The sequence below is a fragment of the Macaca nemestrina genome, chromosome 11, assembly GCF_043159975.1.
Source record: "Macaca nemestrina isolate mMacNem1 chromosome 11, mMacNem.hap1, whole genome shotgun sequence".
NCBI lineage: Eukaryota > Metazoa > Chordata > Mammalia > Primates > Cercopithecidae > Macaca > Macaca nemestrina.
In genome coordinates this window covers 106,373,769-106,398,846 of record NC_092135.1, presented here as the reverse complement: position 1 = coordinate 106,398,846, position 25,078 = coordinate 106,373,769, and the positions used below count along the sequence as shown (strand labels likewise).

At 37.4% G+C, this 25,078-nt stretch overlaps 1 protein-coding gene across 16 annotated transcripts in view; it reads right to left on the bottom strand.

Annotated features, from left to right (window-relative positions):
* Window positions 1-25,078, bottom strand: part of LOC105467990 (phosphoinositide kinase, FYVE-type zinc finger containing) — a 102,028-nt gene that overhangs the window by 46,673 nt on the left and 30,277 nt on the right. For 10 of the 16 annotated variants that reach the window (XM_024788571.2, XM_071073318.1, XM_011717848.2 and 7 more), the window contains 7 exons: window positions 23,376-23,583; window positions 19,902-19,991; window positions 9,684-9,822; window positions 7,378-7,535; window positions 6,134-6,245; window positions 4,130-4,277; window positions 3,435-3,602 (listed from right to left, as the gene is read on the bottom strand). In XM_024788571.2, the coding sequence (XP_024644339.2) occupies window positions 3,435-3,602; window positions 4,130-4,277; window positions 6,134-6,245; window positions 7,378-7,535; window positions 9,684-9,822; window positions 19,902-19,991; window positions 23,376-23,583 (1,023 nt within the window). Of the gene's footprint in view, window positions 1-3,423; window positions 3,603-4,129; window positions 4,278-6,133; window positions 6,246-7,377; window positions 7,536-9,683; window positions 9,823-19,901; window positions 19,992-23,375; window positions 23,584-25,078 lie in introns of those variants that run through there. The other 6 variants (XM_011717865.3, XM_011717864.3, XM_011717853.2 and 3 more) reach the window with 4 other exon arrangements.

The following is a 25,078-nucleotide window of genomic DNA, read 5'->3' as shown; positions in this document are numbered from 1 at the left end:
AGTCTCACTCTGTCATCCAAGCTGGACTGCAGTGGCAAAATCATGGCTCACTGCAGCCTCAACCTGCTGAGCTCAAGCAATCCTCCCTCCTCAGCCTCCCAAATAGCTGGGACCACAGGTGCATACTACCACACCCACCTAATTTTTTTGTATTTTTTGTAGAGATGGGGTTTTGCCACATTGCCCAAACTGGTAGTTTGTTGTGCAAAATATTGAAAGGATAATTAATAATTTGATGTCAACAGGAAGGGGGTGCTCCTAGGTTATGTTATAGACTCAAGCAATCCGCCTGCCTCAGCCACTCTAAGTGCTGGGATTACAGGCATGAGTCACTGCACCCTGGCCCAACAAAAAGGATTTAAAATGATGAATATGTTCATTAGCTTGGTTTAATAAACATATCCATCATTTCAAATCCTTACTTGTTCCTTAATCATTCCATATTTTATACATATATTGTAACATCTTTTTATATCCCATAAATACATACAATTAAAATTTGTCAATTTACAATTTAAAAAATAAAGCTCATACAGACTCCAAAGCCTGTGCTTTAAACAAATAAATATGACCATTGCCTTTGCCTCTTTTAACATATTTCAAGTACGAAATCGTCCTCTTTGTCTACAAAGCTATTGAGAGATCATTAAATGTCTTATTAACATCAACAAAGATAGTATCTCTCACAGTCTTCTGATTTATCAATCTTGTATCACCATAAAAAATGGAAATGGGGTTGTTTTGGAATGACTTATTTTGGTTAACCAACACTGGTGCCCAGTTACCACCAATTCCTTGTCTAAATACCACAGACCATTCTGTTCACTACACTTCTCTACATTTTTCCAGCCTTCAATGTCACATCAAGAACCCATCTTTAAAAAATAATAATAATAATGCATCTATCACTACAGTCATCTAGACTCTCTCCTACTCTTTGCAACTCTTCAAAGATAACAAACTCTGGCTCCATGATCCCAGATCCAAAGTCTTTCAATAACCTGGTATATAGTTTGCCTAAACCTGGCAACAGACTTATTTAAAAAACCATTAATTCTCTATCTCTTTATTACCCTGGACTTCACTTTCCTCTTAACCACGTGTATTCTTTTCTGATAAGATTAGTCTAAAGAGTGGGGAGGAAAAAAAGCCTTCTTTTAATCATCAATCAATATTACATAACTTTCCCAAATAACTGGCCTAGTTTTTCTTTCTACTAAACTTTAAATCTTTCTCAGATATCCTTGGCATTTTCTCCAACCTTCAGTGCAAGCTGGACTTCTATTATACTGTCATTTTTCTTAAAAGTGCTGTCCCCTCTTTCAGATTTATTCCCCTATGCAAGTTGCCACTTACAACTTTGATAGGCAATCTGTTTAAAAGATTGAGGGCCAGGCACAATGGCTCATGCCTGTAATCCCAGCACTTACGGAGGCCAAGGTGGGTGTGGATCACTTGAGGCCAGGCGTTCAAGACCAACATGGTAAAACCCCATCTTTATTAAAAATACAAAAAATTAGTCAGGCATGGTGGTGTGCACTGGTAATCCCAGCTATTCAGGAGGTTGAGGTGGGATAATCACTTGAACCCGAGAGGTGGAGGTTGCAGTGAGCTGAGATTGCACAACTGCACTCCAGCCTGTTGTCTCTTAAAAAAAAAAAAAAGGGATTGAGATCAGGGAGGTTCGAAAGGAGTCATATTTTTGTTAACTGCAGGTGTTTCTCCTGTCAATTTCCTTGGAGACACAATCTGGGCTTGTTACCATAACAATGTTATTTTTGGAGCCTCCTGTTCCATTCCACTCCACATGTTCTCAAGTTAGGTTTTCAAAAGTAAGTATCTGACTGTGCTCAGCAGTCTATCCTTTGCTATTACAAACTCTATGATGACAGGTCACTCTTCAAGATTTTCAGAACTCCTTTAACATTCCAAGAGGTGAAATCATCAGCAAGTCAAAAGTGTACTTCATATTCTGCTTACAGCAAAATGCAATTTCCAACAGATGTGTCCAGAGAACAGATGTTCATCATCTGTGTGCCCCTGACCCACATCTGTAAGTTTATATTCAAAACCTTCATAATATCCCCCATGTGACTACCATCTATAGTTAATTCTCACATAAGTGTCATATCTGCTTTTCCATCCTTTCATACTCACCCAAATATTCTCCATCATTTTTCCAGTTTCTGTTTTGAGGATTTCCATAAAGATGTCTATCTTATTCATGTTCAATGTTAGTCAAGTCTCCTCATTAACACACCCTCTCTAAATTTCTTATTTTTAAATAACATATTCCTTTTTATTACTATAACTCTTAAGTATCGTTTTACCACATTTTGATAATAGCTAATACTGACAATTATGAGAAATTTGTTGGAGAAATATAAACTTGTATCAAATCATTTTAGTATAAATGTTTGGTTCAAAAGCTTCTGTTTTCTGATCTATTTTTAGGCTCAAAATAGAGTGCGCAAAACTTAGGCAAGCATTTCAGATCTAAGTAAGGAGACAATTCTACTTTAGACAGTTATATGTTTAAAATACAAACTCCAGGTAAAATCATGGAATAAAGTGCTTCATCTTTATAATATTGATTTTTCAGTTATTACGACATAACGAAATCCCACATTTATTTATTTACTCGTGCATTTTTTACTTATTCACTTTTACACAATCCCATGATAGGACCATAATTTAAACTGGCTTTTAATTATATCCAATAAAGTAAGCCTCATCATCCATTTTAACAACAGGCATTTCTTATAAGCTGCTATGTTAGATTTTAGTAATGTTTACCTCTTTCTCCTTTTACACAAAATGTCTTTTGAATATGGTCACTACTATTTTTGAGCCAACAGATTAAAGCATCAAATAAGATAGCTAAAAATAATGAATTCATTTTACATTAGAGAAGAAATTATTTTAATACATATAGAATATACATAATAAGCATTATGAATTATTGTGGAGGTATTCTGGAATGTGTGAATGATTTTCCCCCAATCTAGTTCAAGCATCTTAATGAGTTTAGTGAAATATTATGTTACTGGGTAACGGCAAAGGCAAACAGGCTTTAAAATGTTAAATGAAGAAAGAGAAAAGAATAGAGCAGAACATCCATGTTATAAATGCAAAGAAATGCCACCTTGGAAGTTGCACATTATGGGAAGAGCAGTCAGATGTGGTTCCTTTTAAAGACTACAAGCTTTAAACTGGGCATGGTGGTGCTGAGGAAGAAAACAAGAAATAAAAGGAATCAACCAAAAAAGGTATGGGGAGGAGGTGTGGGAGAAATGAGAAAGGGTAGAACAAAACCCACACCAAATCCCCTCAGCCACATGGGACAGAGGAAGCCAGAAAGACAGGCTGGCATGAGATCCTATGGCCCAGCTGTCCAGCCTGTGTTTGGATTCCAGATGGTGACTACCTCCTACCTTTTTGGTCAGCAGGGTGAGGGGGCACATGTGGGTACTTGGAGGGCTTCTTGATATGGAAGTTCACGTTGTCCAGCTCCACGTTCAGGCTGATAGAAGCGGCTGAGTCACTGTCCACTGTGGACTGGAAACTGCTGACTGATGTGCGCTTGCTAGGACTGGCAGAATCTTTTAGTGTTGGGAAGGGGAAAGAAATATAGGGAGAGGAGGGGAGTAAAAATGGGTTTTATCAGGGTATTGGAGGAAAGGAGAAAAATGTTTTTTTAATATACAAGCCCAATGTGCAATACCAAAATGGATACAGTATTTTCATGTACTTCTGTGTAGACTTAATAAAATTTGAACAAGTTAAATGTAAAATCAATTTTTAAAATGAAGAAATATATTGGAGGTTCTGCAGAGAGAAAGTCTGATATCATAGTGAAGAGATGAGAAAGTTGTCTGCTGCCATATTATTAGTTCAGTTATTTTTAAGCTGCTGCAAACTACAGACTATGGTAAAATCTAGAAGTGTCAGCCTAACAAGTTGGTTTAAGAAAATACTGTATCTAGGACAAAGACTGCTATCAGATGTTTCCATTTAGTTGGAGCCATAAATCATAAAGCGGAATTATTTCAACAAACAAGGTAATCATTTTATCATTCATACACAGTAACAACCCATCAACACTAAAATGTTAGAAAGTTAAACTCACTAGCCAAATTATCGTCACCTTCTTCAGCTATCTGTTCTGTGTCACTGTCATCAAACTTTATGTCTTTAAACCAGGATGGTTCAGAGTGTCCTTCCACGGAGTTCACCGAGTCACTGTCTGGAGAAGGCGTCTCAGAAAATTCTGTACTCTGAAAGGATGAAGACAGGATCCAAGCAATTGGCCCTCCATGGCAACAATGTTAAGGCTGTCACACTACAAATAAATTGTAGTCCAATGTTTCTATGAACTTAACAATTGAATTTATATAAAAATAAACAAATTAGCAAAAACTAAGTTATAAACCAGAATCATACTGACGATTCCACTCTTTAAAATTGTAATTTTCGTTAACTAGAAGACTTAAGTTGTATATTAAGAACAAAACATTTTTTTAATACAGATTTTAGAGTGTTTTATTTCATGCCTTAGTCCTGAGAGTGAAGATAGCTTAGAATTTATTTTAGCTCTGGGGAAACTCTCTCCAGAACACGTATTGGAAAATAAATTTTAATCAATCACACCACACCAGTATTTGGAGTCATTTGTCTCTTCTAACCATTGACTTTCCAATTTTAGTTCACAAAGGTGTTACTAAACATGACACAGCTGACCCTTGAACAACGGTTTAAACTGCACGGGTCTACTTATATGTAGATTTTTTTTTTCTGCCTCTGCAGACAGCAAAAGCAATCTCTTCTTTTCCTCCCTCCTCCTCAGCCTACTCAACATGAAACAATGAGGATGAAGACTTTTGTGAGGATCCATTTCCACTTAATGAATAGTAAGTAAAGTTCCTCTTCCTTATGATTTTCTTCATGTTTCCGTAGCTTGCTTTATTGTAAGAATATGGTATATAATACACACAACATACAAAATATTGTAAGAATATGGTATATAATACACACAACATACAAAATATGTATTAATTGCCTGTTATTAATAAAGATTCCAGTCAACAGTAAGCTATTAGTAGTTAAGTTTTGGGGAAGTCAAACATCGGTGAATTTTCAACTCTTCAGGGGGTCAGTATCCCTAACTCTTAAGGGTTGGCTATATATACACGTGTGCCTGTGTGTATATATATGTATATATATGTTTATATGTGTGTGTGTATATATAACCAACATATTGTATCAAATTACATAAACCAAGAGTGAATGTATATCTTTTTCTGAAGTTATATCTTTAAGTAATTTCCACTTCCCTAAAGCAAAAAAATATATATTCATCAGTATACCATTGTTTTTGTTTGTTTGTTTGTTTTGAGATGGAGTCTTGCTCTGTCATCCAGGCTGGAGTACAGTGGCGCAATCTCAGCTCACTGCAAGCTCCACCTCCCGGGTTCATGTCATTCTCCTGTCTCAGCCTCCCAAGTAGTTGGAACTACAGGTACCCACCACCACACCTGACTAATTTTTTTGTATTTTTAGTACAGACGGGGTTTCACCGTGTTAGCCAGGATGGTCTCGATCTCCTGACCTCAGATGATCTGCCCGCCTCGGCCTCCGAAAGTGCTGGGATTACAGGTGTGAGCCACCGCACCTGGCCATCATCACTATTGTTATACAATAGCGCTAGAGTCAAAATTATTTCAATAGATGTCATAAAATTTTTCATTGTATCACTTATACTCTCAGTTAGTTCTAAAAACATAGGCATAATAAAACCAAAAACCATTAAAGTTAAATGATAAGCAACTATAAACACCATAAAGCCAAATTTAAGAACTACCACACCAACTAAAAAAAGTGTTTGATTCTTATTCTTTTCCTTTTTACTGTCTGATCAAATTTAAAGTAAACAATAAAATGTTTGATTCTAATGGCAGCTTTTTCATTATTGCTGCCTGCCAAGTAAAAAAAAATGTTTTAACTTTCCTCAAACAGCAGGAAAAAATGTTAGAAAAAATGATCTTCTAATAAACTACTTTTTATTCCCACTGATGAAGAAAGACTATAAAATAAGCTTGCTACATTCTAATTGGCAGTAAACACTGAAAAGTACCTGCAGTGGTCTATACAGCGCATACTCATCTCGGAAAAGCTGGTCGTGATGACTAACACAATCCAGCCAACGTCCATCAACCATTGCTTGTCCAATCGCTATAGCTTGTGCCCTGAATCAAGACCCACAAAAATGAAAAGTTTTAAAAGTCAATCAGAACAGTTAAGTACCAGATAAGACACAACCTTACATTTTTTTTTCAGTTCTAATCAGAGTTAGAATTTCATATGGCCCTTGGATAAGTAAGGGACAAAACAAGAGAGAGTTAAAGCAAATTACAAGATTCTTCCAGGTACTATAGTAAAGGACAAGAAACTACTGGTAAGGCAGTCCTAACAAAACCTAATTTTAATAACAGCAAGCATTGACTGAGTATTCAATGCATGCACAACCCTGTACTTAACAGATTTAAAAAATGTTGAGAAAAGCTCCTACCTTCAAGGAACTTAGTTTTAATAAGACAATACCAAACATTACAGATACAGGCATAAAATATGTATACATATATACATGAAATAGACACTTAATGACACATTACATTATATGGCATTTCACAATTCATAAAGCACCTCAGCCAATATTATTTCATCCCCCCCAGTTTATTCACAGGACCACATAATTTTCCTCATATTGAAGAAGTCTCAAAGAGATTGAATAATGTGACTAAAAGCACAAAGCTAAAAAATATATACAGCCAAAATTGCAACCAGGGCTTTACTGCTTAAAGCTATTTCTCTCTTTACTTCTTTACGTACCTTTTTCTTCCCGTGAGAGGAGTAGTAGCTAATCTGAGAAAACAGTAAAAGCTAGGGTATATGTGTATTTGAAAAGCAGGACCTGTTACTCTTTTTTATAAATGATTTGTGAGGCAAGCTAGGACCTGACAGGCATAGCTCACAGACTAAATACTCAACACAGGTTACAACCTGTCTAGATTAGTGAACAGTAGCTGAGGAATTCTTTGGCCTTAGGTTCCAGCTACATTCTCTAATCCTGCTTTGCTAGAGAGTTCTTCTGCTTTTAATAAGGTAAATTAAGATCCCATTTGGCTCCTTGTACTCCTTGCATCTGTTCTCTGCTGGTTAAAACTCAGACTGGAGGAGGGTTAAATAATTAGCACAATAAACCATCAATCAGATAAAACAAAAAGCACCCTAACTCTACAAAGAAATCTGTAACTCTTACTATCTTCAAATATGTTTTCTCATTCAAAACATAGAAACCTCTTTCTAAGATCAGAATACCTTGTGGCAATGTGCCCATTTCGGATTAGCCAGTTGACTAATTCCTTTCCTACAATGCAGTTGGGATGCGTTCTCAACCAGTAGCGGTGATCCTGAAACTCCATTCCACTGCTGTGATGGCAGATTTTTTTCCACAGGTCCTTTAACTGAACACTGTCCTGCAATCACATTAACAGCAAGTAGTTACTCTTTAGAAAAATGTTATATACCTTTTCAGATGTTTTCCTGTGATTTTGAGACTCATAAAAGGAAACCTAATTTGGATTTCTTTATGGTAGCTAACTCACACAATTTAATACAAATGACATATACATGGGAACAGCTTGAACTCAGCTCATCTAATTCCAAACATAACTTTTTCTCTTGAAAGCCAACTATTCTAAATACTTCTTTTTTCAATCAATGGCACATCTCCTATTTATGTATTCTTCTTTGGAGATGGGGCAAGGCAGAGGGAGACAACAGTTAATCACACTAACCTAAGGTAACTGTTCCTAGAGGCTTTCACTCCACCAGATCTCACCATGTACCCAACTGCCAGATGAGTTTTTTTTAAAGGAAGACCTTCAATAAATTACTCCCTTCTCAAAAAAATTCTGAATGTTCCTCAGCAACTAAAGGTTCAAATCTACATCTGTAAGTACAGAATTCATTGCCTTCCACCAGGTAGTCCCAAATAACTTTCCTTTCTCATTGCCCCCAGACTGCTATTTAAACTCTCTCCCAATTAAAAAATCCTACTTCTGGCCATGGAAAATGTTATGCTTATTCTTACCTCTATATCTTTCTTCACACCTTTAAATAAGATTCACCTTCCTAACTGCCTATCCAAAACTATTCCATCTCTCAAGGTCCAGTTCAAGTCCTTCAGTTTAAGCCTTTTTCTGATTCCCTCATTAGTAATGAGCTGTTTTTTGAATTCTTACATGACATATAGTCATATTATTTGACACTTTTTTATTGTTAAAGTAATACTACTTCCACTATTAAGGATCTTCTCCCTGATCTTATTTCTACCTTTTGTGAGTTTGTTGGTTTGTTTGTTGTCTTAGAGACAAGGTCTTGCTATGTTGCCCAGGCTGGAGTGCAGTGGCTATTCATGGCCATGATCACAGCACCCTACAGCCTCAAACCCCTGGCCTCAAGAGTCCTCTTGTCCTGGCCTCCCAAGTAGCTGGGACTACAACTGCGTGCCACCACACCTGGCTCTTACTTCTACTTTTGAATTATAAACTTAAGGACACAGCCATATCTTCCATTTCTCTGAGTCACTTTTAGAATTGGACACAGTATTTTATGCACAGATAAATTCAATAAGCAACTGATTATTTCATATAAACATATAGTATTAAATGTCTGAAAAGTGTTACATGTGTATAACAAACATGCTTCAAAGCTTAAATAGCAATATGGGACCTAAGAGTTAAGCTCTCTTATTATGTAGGTAACTGAATTCTGATTTTACCAGGCAAAAGGGGTAAAGAAAATACTGGCCAGGCATGGTGGCTCACACCTGTAATCCCAGCACTTTGGGAGGCTGAGGCAGGCAGATCACAAGGTCAGGATATCAAGACCATCCTGACCAACATTGTGAAACCCTGTCTCTACTAAAAATACAAAAATTAGCTGAGTGTGCTGGCACGTGCCTGTAGTCCCAGCTACTCACGAGGCTGAGGCAGGAGAATCGCTTGAACCTGGAAGGGAGAGACTGCAGTGAGCCGAGATCCCGCCACTGCACTCCAGCCTGGGGACAGAGCGAGACTCCATCTCCAAATAAAAAAAAAAAGGAAAAAAGAAAAGAAAAGAAGAAAATATTAATGCAATGAGTACAGAATACTTGACCCATCGCTCAGGTGATCCTAGTAAAACTGAAGCTAAGCACTTCTGTTTAACTGATACACTATTTCATTTATATGTTTCTTTTTAAAAAGACTCAGTGACAGGCTGGGTGCAGTGGCTCATACCTGTAATCCCAGCACTCTGGGAGCCAAGGTGGACAGATCACTTGAGGTCAGGAGTTTGAGACCAGCCTGGCCAACATGGTGAAACCACATCTCTACTAAAAATACAAAAAATTAGCCAGGTGTGCTGGCACCTGCCTGTAATCCCAGCTACTCAGGAGGCTAAGGCACCAGAATCGCTTGAGTCTGGGAGGCGAAGGTTGCCGGGAGCCAAGATCACACCACTGCACCCCAACCTGGGCGGCACACCGAGACTCTGTCTCAAAAAGAAAAAAAAAAGACTCAGTCACACAAACATTCTCTATGCTCAAAACTAGCAATAGGTCGAAGATACTGGACCAGTACCAGAAGAATTTTGCGTTCATCCTCAGTGGTCTCTGTCCTAACATATGTTCGGTTAGCCTGGGGACTGACAGATGTCTCATATGAAGGTACCATAGGAGAACCAGATCTATCCAGTGACAGGTTAGTAATGCTGGCTGATCTGGAAATAAAAACAAAAAGTGAAATTACAGGTGTAAATTCTTCTTCAATAAACAGAATTATAGAGAAAATTTATTTTTAAATAAATGATTATTTACCAATGTTAAGGGTACTTTTAAAAGTATTTATGATGATTATGCATGATACTATCATTGGAAGAAATCTGGTAAAGGATACCCAGAAACTCTCTGTACAATATTTGCAACTCCATGTAAGTCTACATTTTGCAATTCTATGTGTGTCTAAAACTACTTGGGAATAAGTTTAAAAGAAAGTAGCTATGGAAAGATTACAGGAAAACAATTATATAGCTCATATATCAGTAATATTTCAAAGGGAATAGATACAAAGTCTTCTTGTTAAAATGCTGTAAGTTAGTGGATTTTTTGTTTTTTTTAAATAACAAATATAAAGACTGAAACTAAATGCAGAAATCATCTTGCAGATCAGGGTCAGGAAACTATGGCCCACAGGCCAAATCTAGCCTGCTTCCTGTTTTTGTATAGCCCATGAACTAAGAAGGTTTTATAGTTAAACATTTGCAATGCAATCAGTCTGATGAAGGGAACACCAATTTTGACGTCCAAATAAGCAAAATGTTATGACCAAAAAAAGAATTCCTTTCTTCTCACTAGTAGACCTATATTTAAAATATTGTCTTCAAGTATTATTACATTATGCTATTTTGTCAGTAAAAAAATTACAAGAAATTTGTTTCTTCTCGTAACATCAGCATTCATACATATCCTTTATTTTAACTCTTGGTAAAGTTACCAAACAAATGACTTAGAAGTGGAATACCAATTGCATCAAGGAAACTTTAATTTATTTAAAAGAAAAGGTAACTAGAAATTTAGTTGGCTTCTATCTAGAAAAAAATTAAACCCAATTTTAGCTTCCACATAAAGGATAACAGGCAAAAGCACCTATGATGTGTTAGACTATATATATATAACTCATTCATTAGGGCAGTATCTGTATCTTCCCACATTTAATCTTCACAGCATCCTATGGAATATGTATTACTAGCTCTATTTTACAGATAAAGAAATCAAGAATTAGGGATTAAGTAATCTGCCTAAAGTAGCTCGACTAATATGTATCAGGGCTGCCACCTACAATTAGCTGGCAATTGAAAAACCATATTTCCCCAGTATAAGATAAAAATATTTTTAAAATAATTTTAAGAAAGTATTCACAGGTTTAGCAAAGTGTCAGTTAATAGGAAACCACTGATATCAAATAGTCAATAAGCAATTTTTTAAAATAATTGGTTATTTATTTCTTGGCATAGTCTTTTAGTGAAAGCTTGTTATTACGTCTTAATTTAATCTCTTTTCCAATGGGTACATTATCCATACATTCTATTTCTCTATCATTCTAACCATTCCTGCACATATTCTAATACAGTGGCAATAATAAAAGAAAATTAGTCAATTTTGCTGTCAAAAGCTCTAATTAGTAGGCTAGTAGCAAGAATCCTGATTAAAATTATATTTAGAGATAGCACTCACTGACTAAATTACATCTTTCCTAAAGACTTACATCAATCTTAGCATTAATTCAAAACACATACATTGTAAATTAGCACAGGTAGCCCTACACTTCTACACGTGCCAACAGGAATACTGTAATTTTCCCCATCTTTTTAAAAAGCCATCTCTTGACTCCACATCCCTTTGCTGCATTTCCCTCTACTTTACAGCAAAACTCCCATCTCCAGTAATTCTTCCATTATCTCTTGAACCCCAAACCCACTGACTGCCTATCAAGATTACCAATGTGTCGTTAGCCAGTTTTCACTCTTCATCTTACTTAACATATCAGCAGCATAACTCCCCTTCCTTGAAAAGCTTTCTCCACTTGACTAATAAGATAAATACCCTCCTGGTTTTCCTGTCACCTCACTGGCCTCTCCCCCGTCTCCTTTTCTGGCTTCTCTTGATTTCTCCAATCTCAGTCCTTAGTCCTTACTTACTTCCTCCTCGCACTCATTCTCTTGATGATCTTCATCCAAGTTCATAGCTTTAAATACCATGCACATGATGACAACATCCAAGTTTATATCTCTACCCTGTAGCCCTCCCCTAAATTCTGGATTCATATATCCAATTATTTGACATCTCACTTGGATGACAATATCTCAGATTCACACATCTAAAACCAAACTGTTCCTCCCAGTTGGCAATTCCACCCCTCCAACTGCTCAGGCCAAAGACCTGAGTCATCTTTGATGTCTTTCTGTTGAAGCCTACATCCAGTTGATTAGCAAATCCTATTAGCTCCACAATCAAAATATATTTAGAATTTGTCTATTTCATCCAGGCATAGTGGCTCACACCTATAATCCCAGCACTTTGGGAGGCCGGGCCAATCACCTGAGGTCAGGAGTTTAAGACCAGCCTGGCCAACATGGTGAGACCCTGTCTCTATTAAAAATACAAAAATTCACCAGCCATGCTAGCAGGTGCCTGTAATTCCAGGCTAGCGGAAGGCTGAGGCACAAGAATCGCTTGAACCTTGGAAGCAGAGGTTGCGGTGAGGTGAAATCGCGCCATTGCACTCCAGCCTGGGCAACAAAGTGAGACTGTCTCAAAAAAAAAATGTCATGTCATCCTTCCACAATCCACCCAAAACTCTCCAACAAAGGAAAGGTTTTCAGAGTAGAATGTCAACTAATAAACGTAAAAGCAATGATAGACTTAGAAAAGTCACCATTTTGCAAACATAATAACACTGCATTTCAACAAGTATCATAAATGAATGCTAAAACTATTGACTGAAAAATTAGTAAGATATAGGGTATTCATGCAGTTTCAAAGTATCTCCCCCACATATTACTTACTAATTACAAAGGATAAAATAGTAACTTTACAGTGGAGAAACCCAACATTCAAGAGATCAAGTCAGCAACACCAATGGGATAAACTTGTATTGTGTCCTTTATAACATAACAGATTGAGAAGGATGTAGCACTCATGTAGTATTTCTGCCCCAAAACTGCACAGCCCAAATCTAATCATAGGAAGCCTTTGATAAACTTAAATTGATGGGCATTTTACTCAACAATTTGTCTATCTTATTCACAAAGAAAGACTAAGATACTGTTACAGAGTAAAGAAAACCAAGACATATGACAAATAAATTCAAAGTATGATTCTGAACTGGATCACAGATTGGGGGGGAAATCAGTACAAAAAAACATTATTAGGACAATTGGCAAAATCAGAATACCTGCAGTATATTACATAATAGAAATTTACCACTGTTAAAATTTCCTAAATTTGTTATGTAAGAGAGCATGATTGTTGTGAGGAAAAACACTGAAGTATTCAAAACTAAAAAACAGGACTTTCTACTTCTGGTCTAGCACGTGAGCATCTTCACTCCATCTCAACAACTAATACCTGAACAAACAGAAAAATCATCAATTGTTCTTAGGTCCATTAGAGAAGTGAGGTCGCAAGCCAAATCCTGCTTCAAATACTGCAGAAACAGACAAGCAGATACAGAGGATCACAACTCACTGGAGCAGAAGCTTCCATGGGAACCAATACTAGGGTAGGAAAACCTAAAATCAAATTGACAAATTCCTCAAGGCTCAGTGTAGACATACCAGAGATACAAATTCTAGGTGAACCCAGTCATGGGGGTAGTGGGGATGTTTTTGGGAGTTTCACTTCCAGGTCTACCATGTCCTCACAGTGAATGTCAGAAAAATTCCCTCCAGCTTCTGGCTTCCAGCAGAGGGAGAGAATAAACAATTTAAAAATACGTCAGATCATTCTGTTCTTCCTAACAATTCCACCCTGAGGAGAAACTATTTTACCAGAGTCTACTAACCTGCTGGAGTTATATCAGAGCTTAACCTACCCAGGGAGAAGGAAATCCCCAACCGCAGCCCCTTCTAGCCTTCCACATGGGGGAAGAAAAATCCCCAACTCCAGCCCCCTCCAGCCATTCTGTCTCACCTAAAGGGGAAAAAAAAAAAAAAAAAAAAACCAGAAGCCCTGATAAAGTTTACAGTTCAGGGGCACAGGCTCACTTGTGAGAATGACTCACTGAACTAGAAACCACTTCACCTCCCCTTCACATCCTATCACTACATCACTAAAGGCCTATTTACCATAGTTCCTTTTACCCAGTACATATGTCCACCTTTCAACAAAAAATCACAAGGCATAATGAAAGCCAAAAAACACAGTTCAAAGACACTGAACAAGCATCCAAAACAGGCTCAACATGAATGTGGGAATTATCAGTCTAGGAATTGTTTTTAAACTATAATTCATATGTTAAGGGTGTTAATGGGAAAAGTAAACAACAGGCAAGAACAGATAGATAATGTAAGCAGAGAGATGGATATCCTAAGAAAGAAACAAAAAAGAAATGCAAGAGATCAAAAACACCATAACAATAAAGAAGAGTGCCTTTGATGGGCTCTTAGTAGACTAGATAGAGGTAAGGAAAGAATCTTTGAACTTGAGGCTATCTCAAGGGAAACTGCCAAAACTGAAAAGAAATAGAAAAAAGATCCAAGAACTGTGGGACAGCTAAAAAAAAGTACAATATAAATGTAATAGGAATACCAAAAAAAAAAGAAGAAAGAGAGAAAGGAACACAAGCAGTATTTGAAGCCATAATCACTGATAATTTCCCCCAAATTAATGTCAGATGCCAAGCCACAGGTCCAGGAAGCTCAGAGAACACAAGCGTGGATAAATGGCAAAAAACTGCACTTAGGCAAAACTAAGAGTATTCAAATGGCAGAAAGTCAAAAATAAGGAAAAAGATCTTGAAAAAACCACCTTAAAGACCAAGTGTGGTGGCTCACACCTGTAATCCCTGCACTTTCGGAAGCCAAAGCAAGAGGATCGCTTGAGGCCAGGAGTTTGAGACCAGCCTGGGTAACACAGCAAGACCCCACCTCTATTTAAAGAAAAAAAAGAAACCTTACCTATAGAGGATCAAAGATAACAAATACATCTGACTTCTCCTCAGAAGCCATGCAAGCAAAAAGAATGAAGTGAAATATTTAAGACATTGAGAGAAAAAAGCTGCCAACCTAGAATTCTGCACCTGATGATACCCTTCACAAGTGAAGGAGAAGTAAAGCCTTTCTTAGACAAACAAAAACTGAGGGAAATTTTTGCCGGTAGACCTGCCTTGCAAAAAATGCTGAAAAGGCAGAGAGAAGGAATATGATATAGGTGAGAAACTTAGATCTATTAATACACAAAGAAAAGCATCAAAGAAGGAATAAGTTAAAGTAAAAACTTTTCTTTTTCTTACTGTTAGTTGATGTAACAGATAACTATTTCTTCAAAATAATAGCAACAATTATTCAATTATGTATATATGCATGCTTATATGTAAGTAAAATGAATGCCAATGATACAACAGATGGGAAGGAAAAATTGGGAGTATTTTATTATAAGGTATTTGCATTACCTGTGAAGTTGTATAGTATTATTTTGTGGATTAGTTGTAAGTTACATTGCAAACTCTAGGGCAATCACTAAAAAAAGTAAAAATAATATAACTGCTATCTTTTAAAAAGGAGAGAAAATGGAATAACATAAAATAATTAAATACATAAAGGTGGAAAAGGTACAGAAGACAAAAACAGGAAGAACGAACAAGAGCAACAAGTAGAAAACAGTAACGAATACGGCAGATATTACTCTAACTATATCAGTAATCACCTTAAATATCAATAGTCTAAATACACCAACTAAAAGACAGAGATGGTTAGAATGGATCAAAACATAAGATCCAAAAATATATTGTCTACAATAAACCTAATTTAAATACAAAGACACATACAGATTAAAAAATAAGTAAATGGTAAAAATGTCACTATTTACCCCACAAATATGTACAATTATTATGTGTCAATTTTAAAAATGAATTTCTAAAATTTTAAATGAAATCAAAACAGGATACATGAAAAAAAGTAAATAGATGGAGAAAGATATACCATGTTAACGCTAATTTTAAAAAAAGAGCAGGAGTAACTATATTAATTTTCAGACAGAACAGACTTCAGAACAATCAAAGATAAAAAGGGAAATTACATAATGATAAAGAAATCAATACTCCAAAAGACAGAACAATCCTTAATATGCATGCTCGCTCCTAACAGAGTACCAAAATGTATGAGGCAAAAACTGATAGAACTGCAGGAGAAATAGATGAATTCATTATTATAGCTGGAGACTTTAATCCCTCTATCAGAGATGGACACATCCAGCAGAGAGAAAATCAGTAACAACATGGCTGAACTCAACACCACCATTAATCAGGTGGATATAATGGACATCTTATAGACTGCTTAATTCAACAACAGAATACACATTCCTCTCAAGTCACATGGAACATTCACCAAAACAGACCACATTCTGGGCCATAAAACACACCATAACAAATTTAAAAGAGTAGAAATCATACAATGTCTGCCTTCAACAACCAAAATGAAATCAAACTAGAAATCATTAACAGAAGGACAGCTACGAAATCCCAAAATCCTTGGAGAGTGTGTAAAAAAAATACGTGAGTCAAAGAAGAATATCAAGAAAAATTTTTAAATATTTGTAACAAAATGAAAATACAACTTATCTAAATTTGTGGAATGCAATGAAAGCAGTGCTTAGCGGGAAATTCATAGCACAAAGTACATACATTTAAAAAGAAGATTTAAAATCAATCATCTAAGCTTCCACCTTAGGGAACAAAGGGGTTAAAAAGCATATTAAATCCAAAGTAAGCACAGGAAAAATAATAATAAAGATTAGAGAAGAAACCAATAGAGAAAATCAACAAAGCCAAAGCTGCTTCTTTGAAACGATCAATAAAATCAGTAAGTATCCAGCCAGGCTAAGAAAAAAAAGGGAGAAAACACAAAGTACTAATATCAGAAATGAAAATCGAAATAGACCTATTTCTCTTAAAGAAATTGAATCAATAACTGGTAACTTTCCAAAACAGAAAGCACCAGGCTCAGATGCATTCACTGGTGAATTCCACCAAACATTTAAGAAATAAATTATGTCAATTCTCCACAAAATTTTCCTGAAGATAGAATCAGAGGGAATACTTTCTAACTCAGTCTATGAGGCCAGGATTTCCCTAATACCAAAACCAGACAAAGACATGACAAGAAAAGGAAACCACAAACTATTATCCTCAACAAAACAGTAACAAATCCAATCCAACAATGTATAAAAAACTATATACACCACAACCAAATGGAATTTATCCCAGGTAGGCAAGATTGGTTAAACATTCAAAAATCAATTAATATAACCCATCACATCAACAAGTTACAGAAGAATAACTATATAATCATATCATTGATAAGGAAAAAGCACTTGACAAAATCCAACACTCCTTCATTATAAAAACTCAGTAAACCAGGAATAGAGGAAACTTCCTCAACATGATAAAAAATATCTACAAAAAACAACACATAGCTAACATCATACTTAATGGTGAGAAACTCAAAAGTTTTCCCACTAAGATCATGAACAAGGAAAGGATGTCCCCTCTCACTACTCCTTTTCAACATTGAATTAGAAGTCTTAGCTAACAAAATAAGACAGGAAAAGGAAATAAAAGGTACACTGGGAAGGAAGAAACAAAACTTTGTTCACAGATGACAAGACTGTTTATATAGAAAATCCAAAAGAACTAACAAACTCCTGAAGTTAATAAGTGATTATAGCAAGGTGGCAGCATACAAGATTAATACACAAAAGTCAATCACATGAGATAATACTACACACCCACTAAAACTGCCAAAATCCAAAACTGACAACACCAAATGTGATGAGGATGTGAAACAACAGGAACTCTCATTCATTGCTGGTAGGAATGCAAAATGGTAAAGCCACTTTGGAAAAAAGTCTAGCAGTGTCTTACAAAATGAAACATAATCTTACCATAGGACTCAGCAATCATGCTCCTTGGTATTTATCCATATGAATTGAAAATTACACCCACAAAAAAACCTATACTCAGATGTCACAACAGCCTTGCTCATAACTGATAAAACTTAGAAGTAATCAAGATGTCCTTCAGTAGGTGAGCAGATACATAAACTATAGTGTATCCAGACAATGGGATATTATTCATCACTAAAAAGAAATGAGCTATCAAGCTATGCAAAGACATAGAGAAAATTTAAATGCATATTACTAGGTAAAAGAAGCCTATCTGAAAAGTCTACACACTGTGAAATTCCAACTATATGGCATTCTGGGAAAAGTAAACCTATGGAGACAGTAAAAAAGATTAATGATTGTCATGGGTTAGGGAGAGTAAGGGATAAATAGGAGGAGCCCAGTAGACTTTTCGGGCAGAGGAACTATTCTGTAGGATACAACAATGACAGATGTATGTCATTATACATTTGTCCAAATCCATAGAATATTCAACACCAAGAGTGAATTCTAATGTTAACTATGAACTTTTAGATGATAATCATGTGTCAAAGCAGGTTCACTGATTACAATATGCCACTCCGGTGCAGGACACTGATAGTCATGAAGACTGCGCATGTGTGGGGACAGGGGCTACGGGGGAACTCTCTGTACTTTCTGTTAATTTTTTTCTATGAACCTTAAAACTACTATAAAAAATAACAACAAAAAAAGGATAATGATGTCTGTAACTTACTCTCAAATGGTTCAGAAAATATGCACATATGCATTACAATATAAAAAACGATGGCCAGGTGCAGTGGCTCACACCTGTAATCCTGGCACTTTGGGAGTCCAACGTGGGAAGATCGTTTCAGGTCAGAAGTTCAAGACCATTCTGGACAACAAAGTGAAAACCCATCTCTATATTTTATTAAAAAGTAATAGGCTGGGCGCAGTGGCTCATGCCTGTAATCCCAACACTTTGGGAGGCCAAGGCGTGCAGATCACGAGGTCAGGAGATCAAGACTATCCTGGCTAACATAGTGAAACTCCATCTCTACTAAAAATAAAAAAGAATTAGGTGGGCATGGTGGCAGGCACCTGTAGTCCCAGCAACTGGGGAGGCTGAAGCAGGAGAACGGCATGAACCCGGGAGGCGGAGCTTACAGTGAGCTGATCAAGACTCCGTCTCAAAAAATAATAATGATAATAACAATAAGAAGATAAAAATTAAAAAAAGAAAAATGAGAGGGCCGGGCGCAGTGGCTCAAGCCTGTAATCCCAGCACTTTGGGAGGCCGAGACGGGCGGATCACAAGGTCAGGAGATCGAGACCATCCTGGCTAACACGGTGAAACCCCGTCTCTACTAAAAAAATACAAAAACCTAGCCGGGCGAGGTGGCGGGCGCCTGTAGTCCCAGCTACTCGGGAGGCTGAGGCAGGAGAATGGCATGAACCCGGGAGGCGGAGCTTGCAGTGAGCTGAGATCCGGCCACTGCATTCCAGGCTGGGCGACAAAGCAAGACTCTGTCTCAACAAAAAAAAAAAAAAAAAAAAGAAAAATGAGAAAGCAAAGGGACAAAATATAAATTACCAAATCTTTATGAAGAATATATGAAGATACATTTTTCTATTCTCGCAACTTTTCTGCATGTTTGACATTTTTTCAAAGCAATTAAAAATTAACAACAAAAAATGTAAAACTCTCCAACAGCTTCCCATCTCACTCAGAGTAAATGACAAAGTCCTTAAAATTAACTCTAAGACTGCTCTATTCCATTACCATAGGAATGTTATTCCTTGCCAGGTGTATTTCCTCTCAGGAATTTGTTATTCCTGTTTTCTTGGGACACTCCTCCAAAAAATGTCCACATGGCTCACATCTTATTTCCCTCACATCCTTCACATCTTATTTAACTAGAAGAGAAAGAATGGTATAGGTTCCAAACCCAGAAGCCAGTGGAGAATACTGGAAAGAGGAGTCACTGAGAGAATGGAAACAAGAGCTGAATAGCAAAAAGAAAATGATAGTTTAATTCAGCTTTTAGAGCTAAGAAAGTATATGATAATCAATCCCACCCTTTTTATCCATTTGTTCTTCTTATTAACATGAAAAGAAATAAACATCACAGCACAGTGTTTTCATTCATCAGTTTACCTATTTCGAGCAGGAGATTTCCCAGCATCCTCTTGCACAGATACAAGTCTTGTTGAAAGAGGAGTATTTGAGGAATCTGGATGAATCAAACTATAAACAAAATAGGAAAATACTGAAATAATTCAGGACAGTAAAAGGGAATTTCAATGAGGCACTTTAACATTAAAAGCAGATTAAATCTTTTTCCCTGCAATAATGACATTACAGATCATTTTTGTTCTTCCTTTAATTAGGGTGTAAACGGTATGAGTAATAGTTTTTGCAGTGCATGGCTTTTAAGAATATAAAATGCCAAAAGGACAATTTTAAAAAGTTTTTAAGTATATGGAATGTAAATAAAATTACTTGGATGGGTGCTTTCAAAACTTCTAACATTATAAATACAAGATGAAAGTGATTTTGGAGGGAAATCTGAGTTCAAATATTTTATTCTCAGTCCCCATAACCCACTAGAATAGCAACATAGAGTCAGACAAACCTAGGTCCAAGTGTAGGCTCTACCTCTTACTAGCTGCGTAACCTTGTGTTCATTACTTAATCTCACTAAACCTCAGCATCCACATCTGTCGAAAAGAGAAAATAGTGCCTGCCACAGAGATATGCTGACTAAAAGAGAATGAACATTAAGCAATTAGCACAGAACCTAAAATTTAACTATCATTCTACCTTTGACATCTATTGTACATCTCTCAAGAAGCTTTCTTACCTGATTTGTTTTGTCAAATCACATCTGCCAATTACAACAGGGCCAGTCACAGCTAAAAAGCATTACTAACTAAAGTAAACAAAAACTAAAAAATCTCTATACTTTGTATTAATTAAACATAGAATCAATGTTTAAAATTTATAAGATATATGTAAGGTATAAAAAATCACAATGCCGGCCGGGCGCGGTGGCTCAAGCCTGTAATCCCAGCACTTTGGGAGGCCGAGACGGGCGGATCACGAGGTCGGGAGATCGAGACCATCCTGGCTAACATGGTGAAACCCCGTCTCTACTAAAAAATACAAAAAACTAGCCGGGCGAGGTGGCGGGCGCCTGTAGTCCCAGCTACTGGGGAGGCTGAGGCAGGAGAATGGCGTAAACCCGGGAGGCAGAGCTTGCAGTGAGCTGAGATCCGGCCACTGCACTCCAGCCTGGGCGGCAGAGCGAGACTCCGTCTCAAAAAAAAAAAAAAAAAAAAAAAAATCACAATGCCATAAACACCAAAGTATTCATCAAGCAATGTAAGAAAAAGCTGGGCATGGTGGCTCATGCCTATAACACCAGCACTCTGGGAGGCGGGCAAATCACTGCAGCCTATGAATTCGAGACCAGCCTGGCCAACATGGCGAACCCCATCTCTACTGAAAATACAAAAGTAGCTGGGCATGGTGGCACAGGCCTGTAATCCCAGCTATTTGGAAGACTGAGACACAAGAATCACTTGAACATGGGAGGTGAGGAGGTTGCAGTGAGCCAAGATCACGCCACTGCACTCCAGCCTGGGTGACACAGCGAGACTCCATCTCAAAATAAACAAATAAAAACTAATGTAAGAAAAAGAAATTCCGGCCAGGCGCAGTGGCTCACACCTGTAATCCCAGCACTTTGGGAGGCCGAGGCAGGTGGATCACCTGAGGTCAGGAATTCAAGACCAGCCTGGCCAACATGGTGAAACCCCATCTCTACTAAAAATAGAAAAATTAGCCAGGCATGGTGGCGGGCGCCTGTAATCCTAGCTACTTGGGAGGCTGAGGCAGGAGAATCGCTTGAACCCGGGAAAAGGTGGTTGCAGTGAGCCGTGATTATGCCATTGGACTCCAGCCTGGGCAACAAGAGCAAAAAAAACTCCATCTCAAAAAAAAAAAAAAAAGAGGGCCGGGCGCGGTGGCTCACGCCTGTAATCCCAGCACTTTGGGAGGCCGAGGCGGGCGGATCACAAGGTCAGGAGATCGAGACCACGGTGAAACCCCGTCTCTACTAAAAATACAAAAAACTAGCCGGGCGAGGTGGCGGGCGCCTGTAGTCCCAGCTACTTAGGAGGCTGAGGCAGGAGAATGGCATGAACCCGGGAAGCAGAGCTTGCAGTGAGCCAAGATCGCGCCACTGCACTCCAGCCTGGGCGACAGAGCAAGACTCCGTCTCAAAAAAAAAAAAAAAAAAGAAAGAAAGAAAGAAAGAAAAGAAAAAGAAAGAGTACACTACGACTGACTGTGAAATTCCCTTACTCAGTCCTAATTCATTCCCTTCCCTCAGTGAAACCACTGTTACAACTTTCATATCTATCGTTGTCTTTCTTTTCTTTAAGTTTTACCACATTTCAGTCCCTAGACAGTGTACTAGTTGTGCGTATTTTTAAATTTCATATAAATTAAATTTTACTGGTTACATGATTAGATGATTTGCTTTTCTACTCCACTTTATGTCCCTGAGATTCATACATATTGAACGTAGCTGTAATTAATTCATTTTTTACTTCTATTTAAATTCATTACATATTAATTTCTCAATTCCTTAAGGGGTAATTGAGAAATTAACTTATCAGAGAGATATTAGTTAAAACTATAAGCTCTTTGAAATGACCAGATTTGGTATTATGCTTAACAAAATAATTCAGCTAAAGAAAATAATCACAGGCCAGGTGCAGTGGCTCATGCCTGTAACCTCAGCAGTTTGGGAAGCTGAGGTGGGAGGATTGCTTGAAATCAGGAGTTCAAGATCAGCCTGGTCAATATGGCAAGACCCCGTCTCTTAAAAAAAAAAAAAAAAAAATTAGCCAAGCACAGTGGTGTGCACCTGTTGTCCCAGCTACTCAGGAGGCTGCGGCAGTTGCCCCAGCTACTCAGGAGGCTGAGGTAGAAGGGATTCAAGGCTGCACTGAGCTATGATCACTCCACTACACTCTAGCCTGGGTGACAGAGCAAGGCCATCTCAAAAATAATAACTAATAATTTTTAAAAATCAGAAACTGATGAAACTAAGATTCTAATTCAAACAATTCTAGGGAACTTCCAAGAGTTAGCACCCTCTACTACCAAGCAGCGCAGTATACTTAGAAAAAAACATGACGTAGCAGTGCAGTATACTTACAGAAAAACATGACATATTCCTTCAGAAGGAAAAAAATCTAATTTCATTTGGAAATATGAATACATACTGTATGGGCATTCTTCTTCTCACAGAAGGCTACATTAGAAATTAATAATCTCAAGATTATATACATGCCATGCACTGTTTTTGGTGCCTGGGATAGAACAGTGACAAAAAAGGTGTAAAGTCTCCTCTTATGGAGCTTACATTCTAATTAGCCAATATCATCACTATCCATAAACATCTGCAAACATTCTAGAGGCAAGCCAAAGAAAAAGGAGAACACAGTGAACTGACAGGAAATAATTCAAAGAAGGTAAGTGTTAACTGAAAGCACTCACAGGTAAGACAACTATCGGTATTTCTCAGTTTTAAATAAAATTATATTTAAGGGACAATACCTTTGCCAGGCCAAATCATCCTCTAAAAATATGTTACGGCTGGCTTTCCTACTCCCAACAGGTGTTCGGGGTTCACTTGGATCAAGTACAGACACAGAGCAAGCAGAATCTGAAAGAGCATTCAAGTCTTCCCCAATAGAATTACTGTCTGTGGAATGAGCATAACTTAAGGCTATTTTTCTACAATATGTGCAAGCTCGGAGGTCTCCTAGGAGAAAGAAAAAAAAAAAAAAAAACAAGGAAAATGAAGGAAAAGATAGCAGTAACATATTGCTTAATGTAACTTTTTTAACTCCTTGGGTCAACAGTTCATCTAATAACAGGGAAATGTCTTCAAGTACAGACTCTCAAAAAAAGACATTTTAAAGAGTGAAATAATTGTGTTAGCTCTATTATATATATTTAAGGGCCATTTTGAATTCTGGCACTAAAAATAAAAAGTTAAAAGAAAAAAAAAAGAGCCATCATTATGATAAATCCATCCAGGTGTCCAAACTACCGCAAACATTTATAATGAGTTTAAAATGTAATATACCAGGCCGGACGTGGTGGCTCAGGCCTGTAATCCCAACACTTTGGGAGGCTGAAGCAGGCGGATCACCTGAGGTCAGGAGTTCAAGACTAGCCCGGCCAACATGGTGAAACCCCGTCTCTACTAAAAATACAAAAATTAGCCGGGCGTGGTAATGCATACCTGTAATCCCAGCTACTCAGGAGGCTAAGGCAAGAGAATCGCTTGAACCCAGGAGGTGGAGGTTGCAGTGAGCCAAGACTGTGCCATTGCACTCCAGCCTGGGCAACAAGAATGAAACTCCATCTCAAAATAAATTTAAAAAAATAAAATAAAATAAAATGTATATCTCAATGATACTAGAAAATTTTGCTTAAAAGAGTATTTTTTTTCCAGGTTGTAAAAGTGAAATAAGGGATCTAGGCCAGCCACAGTGGCTCACACCTATAATCCCAGCACTTTGGGGGGGGCCAAGGCGGAAGGACTGCTTGAGGGCAGGAGTTCAAGAACAACCTGGCCACCATACCGAGACCCTGTTCTATAAAAATATAAACATACATAAAATAAAATTTTGAAAAAGAAATCTAACAATGACATGAGTTTCAAGGAATAACAGTTTTTAATAGAATAAATAAACCAACACAAACGGAAACAACATTATTTTCCACAGGCAAATTAATTAAGGAGGAAAATATTATTAAGGTCTTTATTGTGAAGCCCTGAAGAGTACCCTCCACAGAATTTCAAAAGCAAATTAATAGAAAATGGGCTTACATGCAGTATAATATATGAGTAAAAACTATAAAAGAATTCTTATAAAAAAAAAGTTAGGGCCAGGCGCAGTGGCTCACTCCTATAATCCCAGCACTTTGGGAGGCTGAGACGGATAAATCACCAGAGGTCAGTAGCCCAAGACCAGCCTGGCCAACATGGTGAAACCCTGTCTCTACTAAAAATACAAAAATTAGCTAGGCATGGTGGGGGGCGCCTGTAATCCCAGCTACTCGGGAGGCTGCAGTGGGAGAATCGCTTGAACCTGGGAGGCAGAGGTTGCAGTGAGCCGAGACTGTGCCACTGCACTCCAGCCTGCACAACAAAAGCGAAACTCTGTCTGGGAAAAAAAAAAAAAAAGGATAGAAATGAAATATTCTTTTTTTTTTTTTTTTTTTTTGAGACGGAGTCTCGCTCTGTC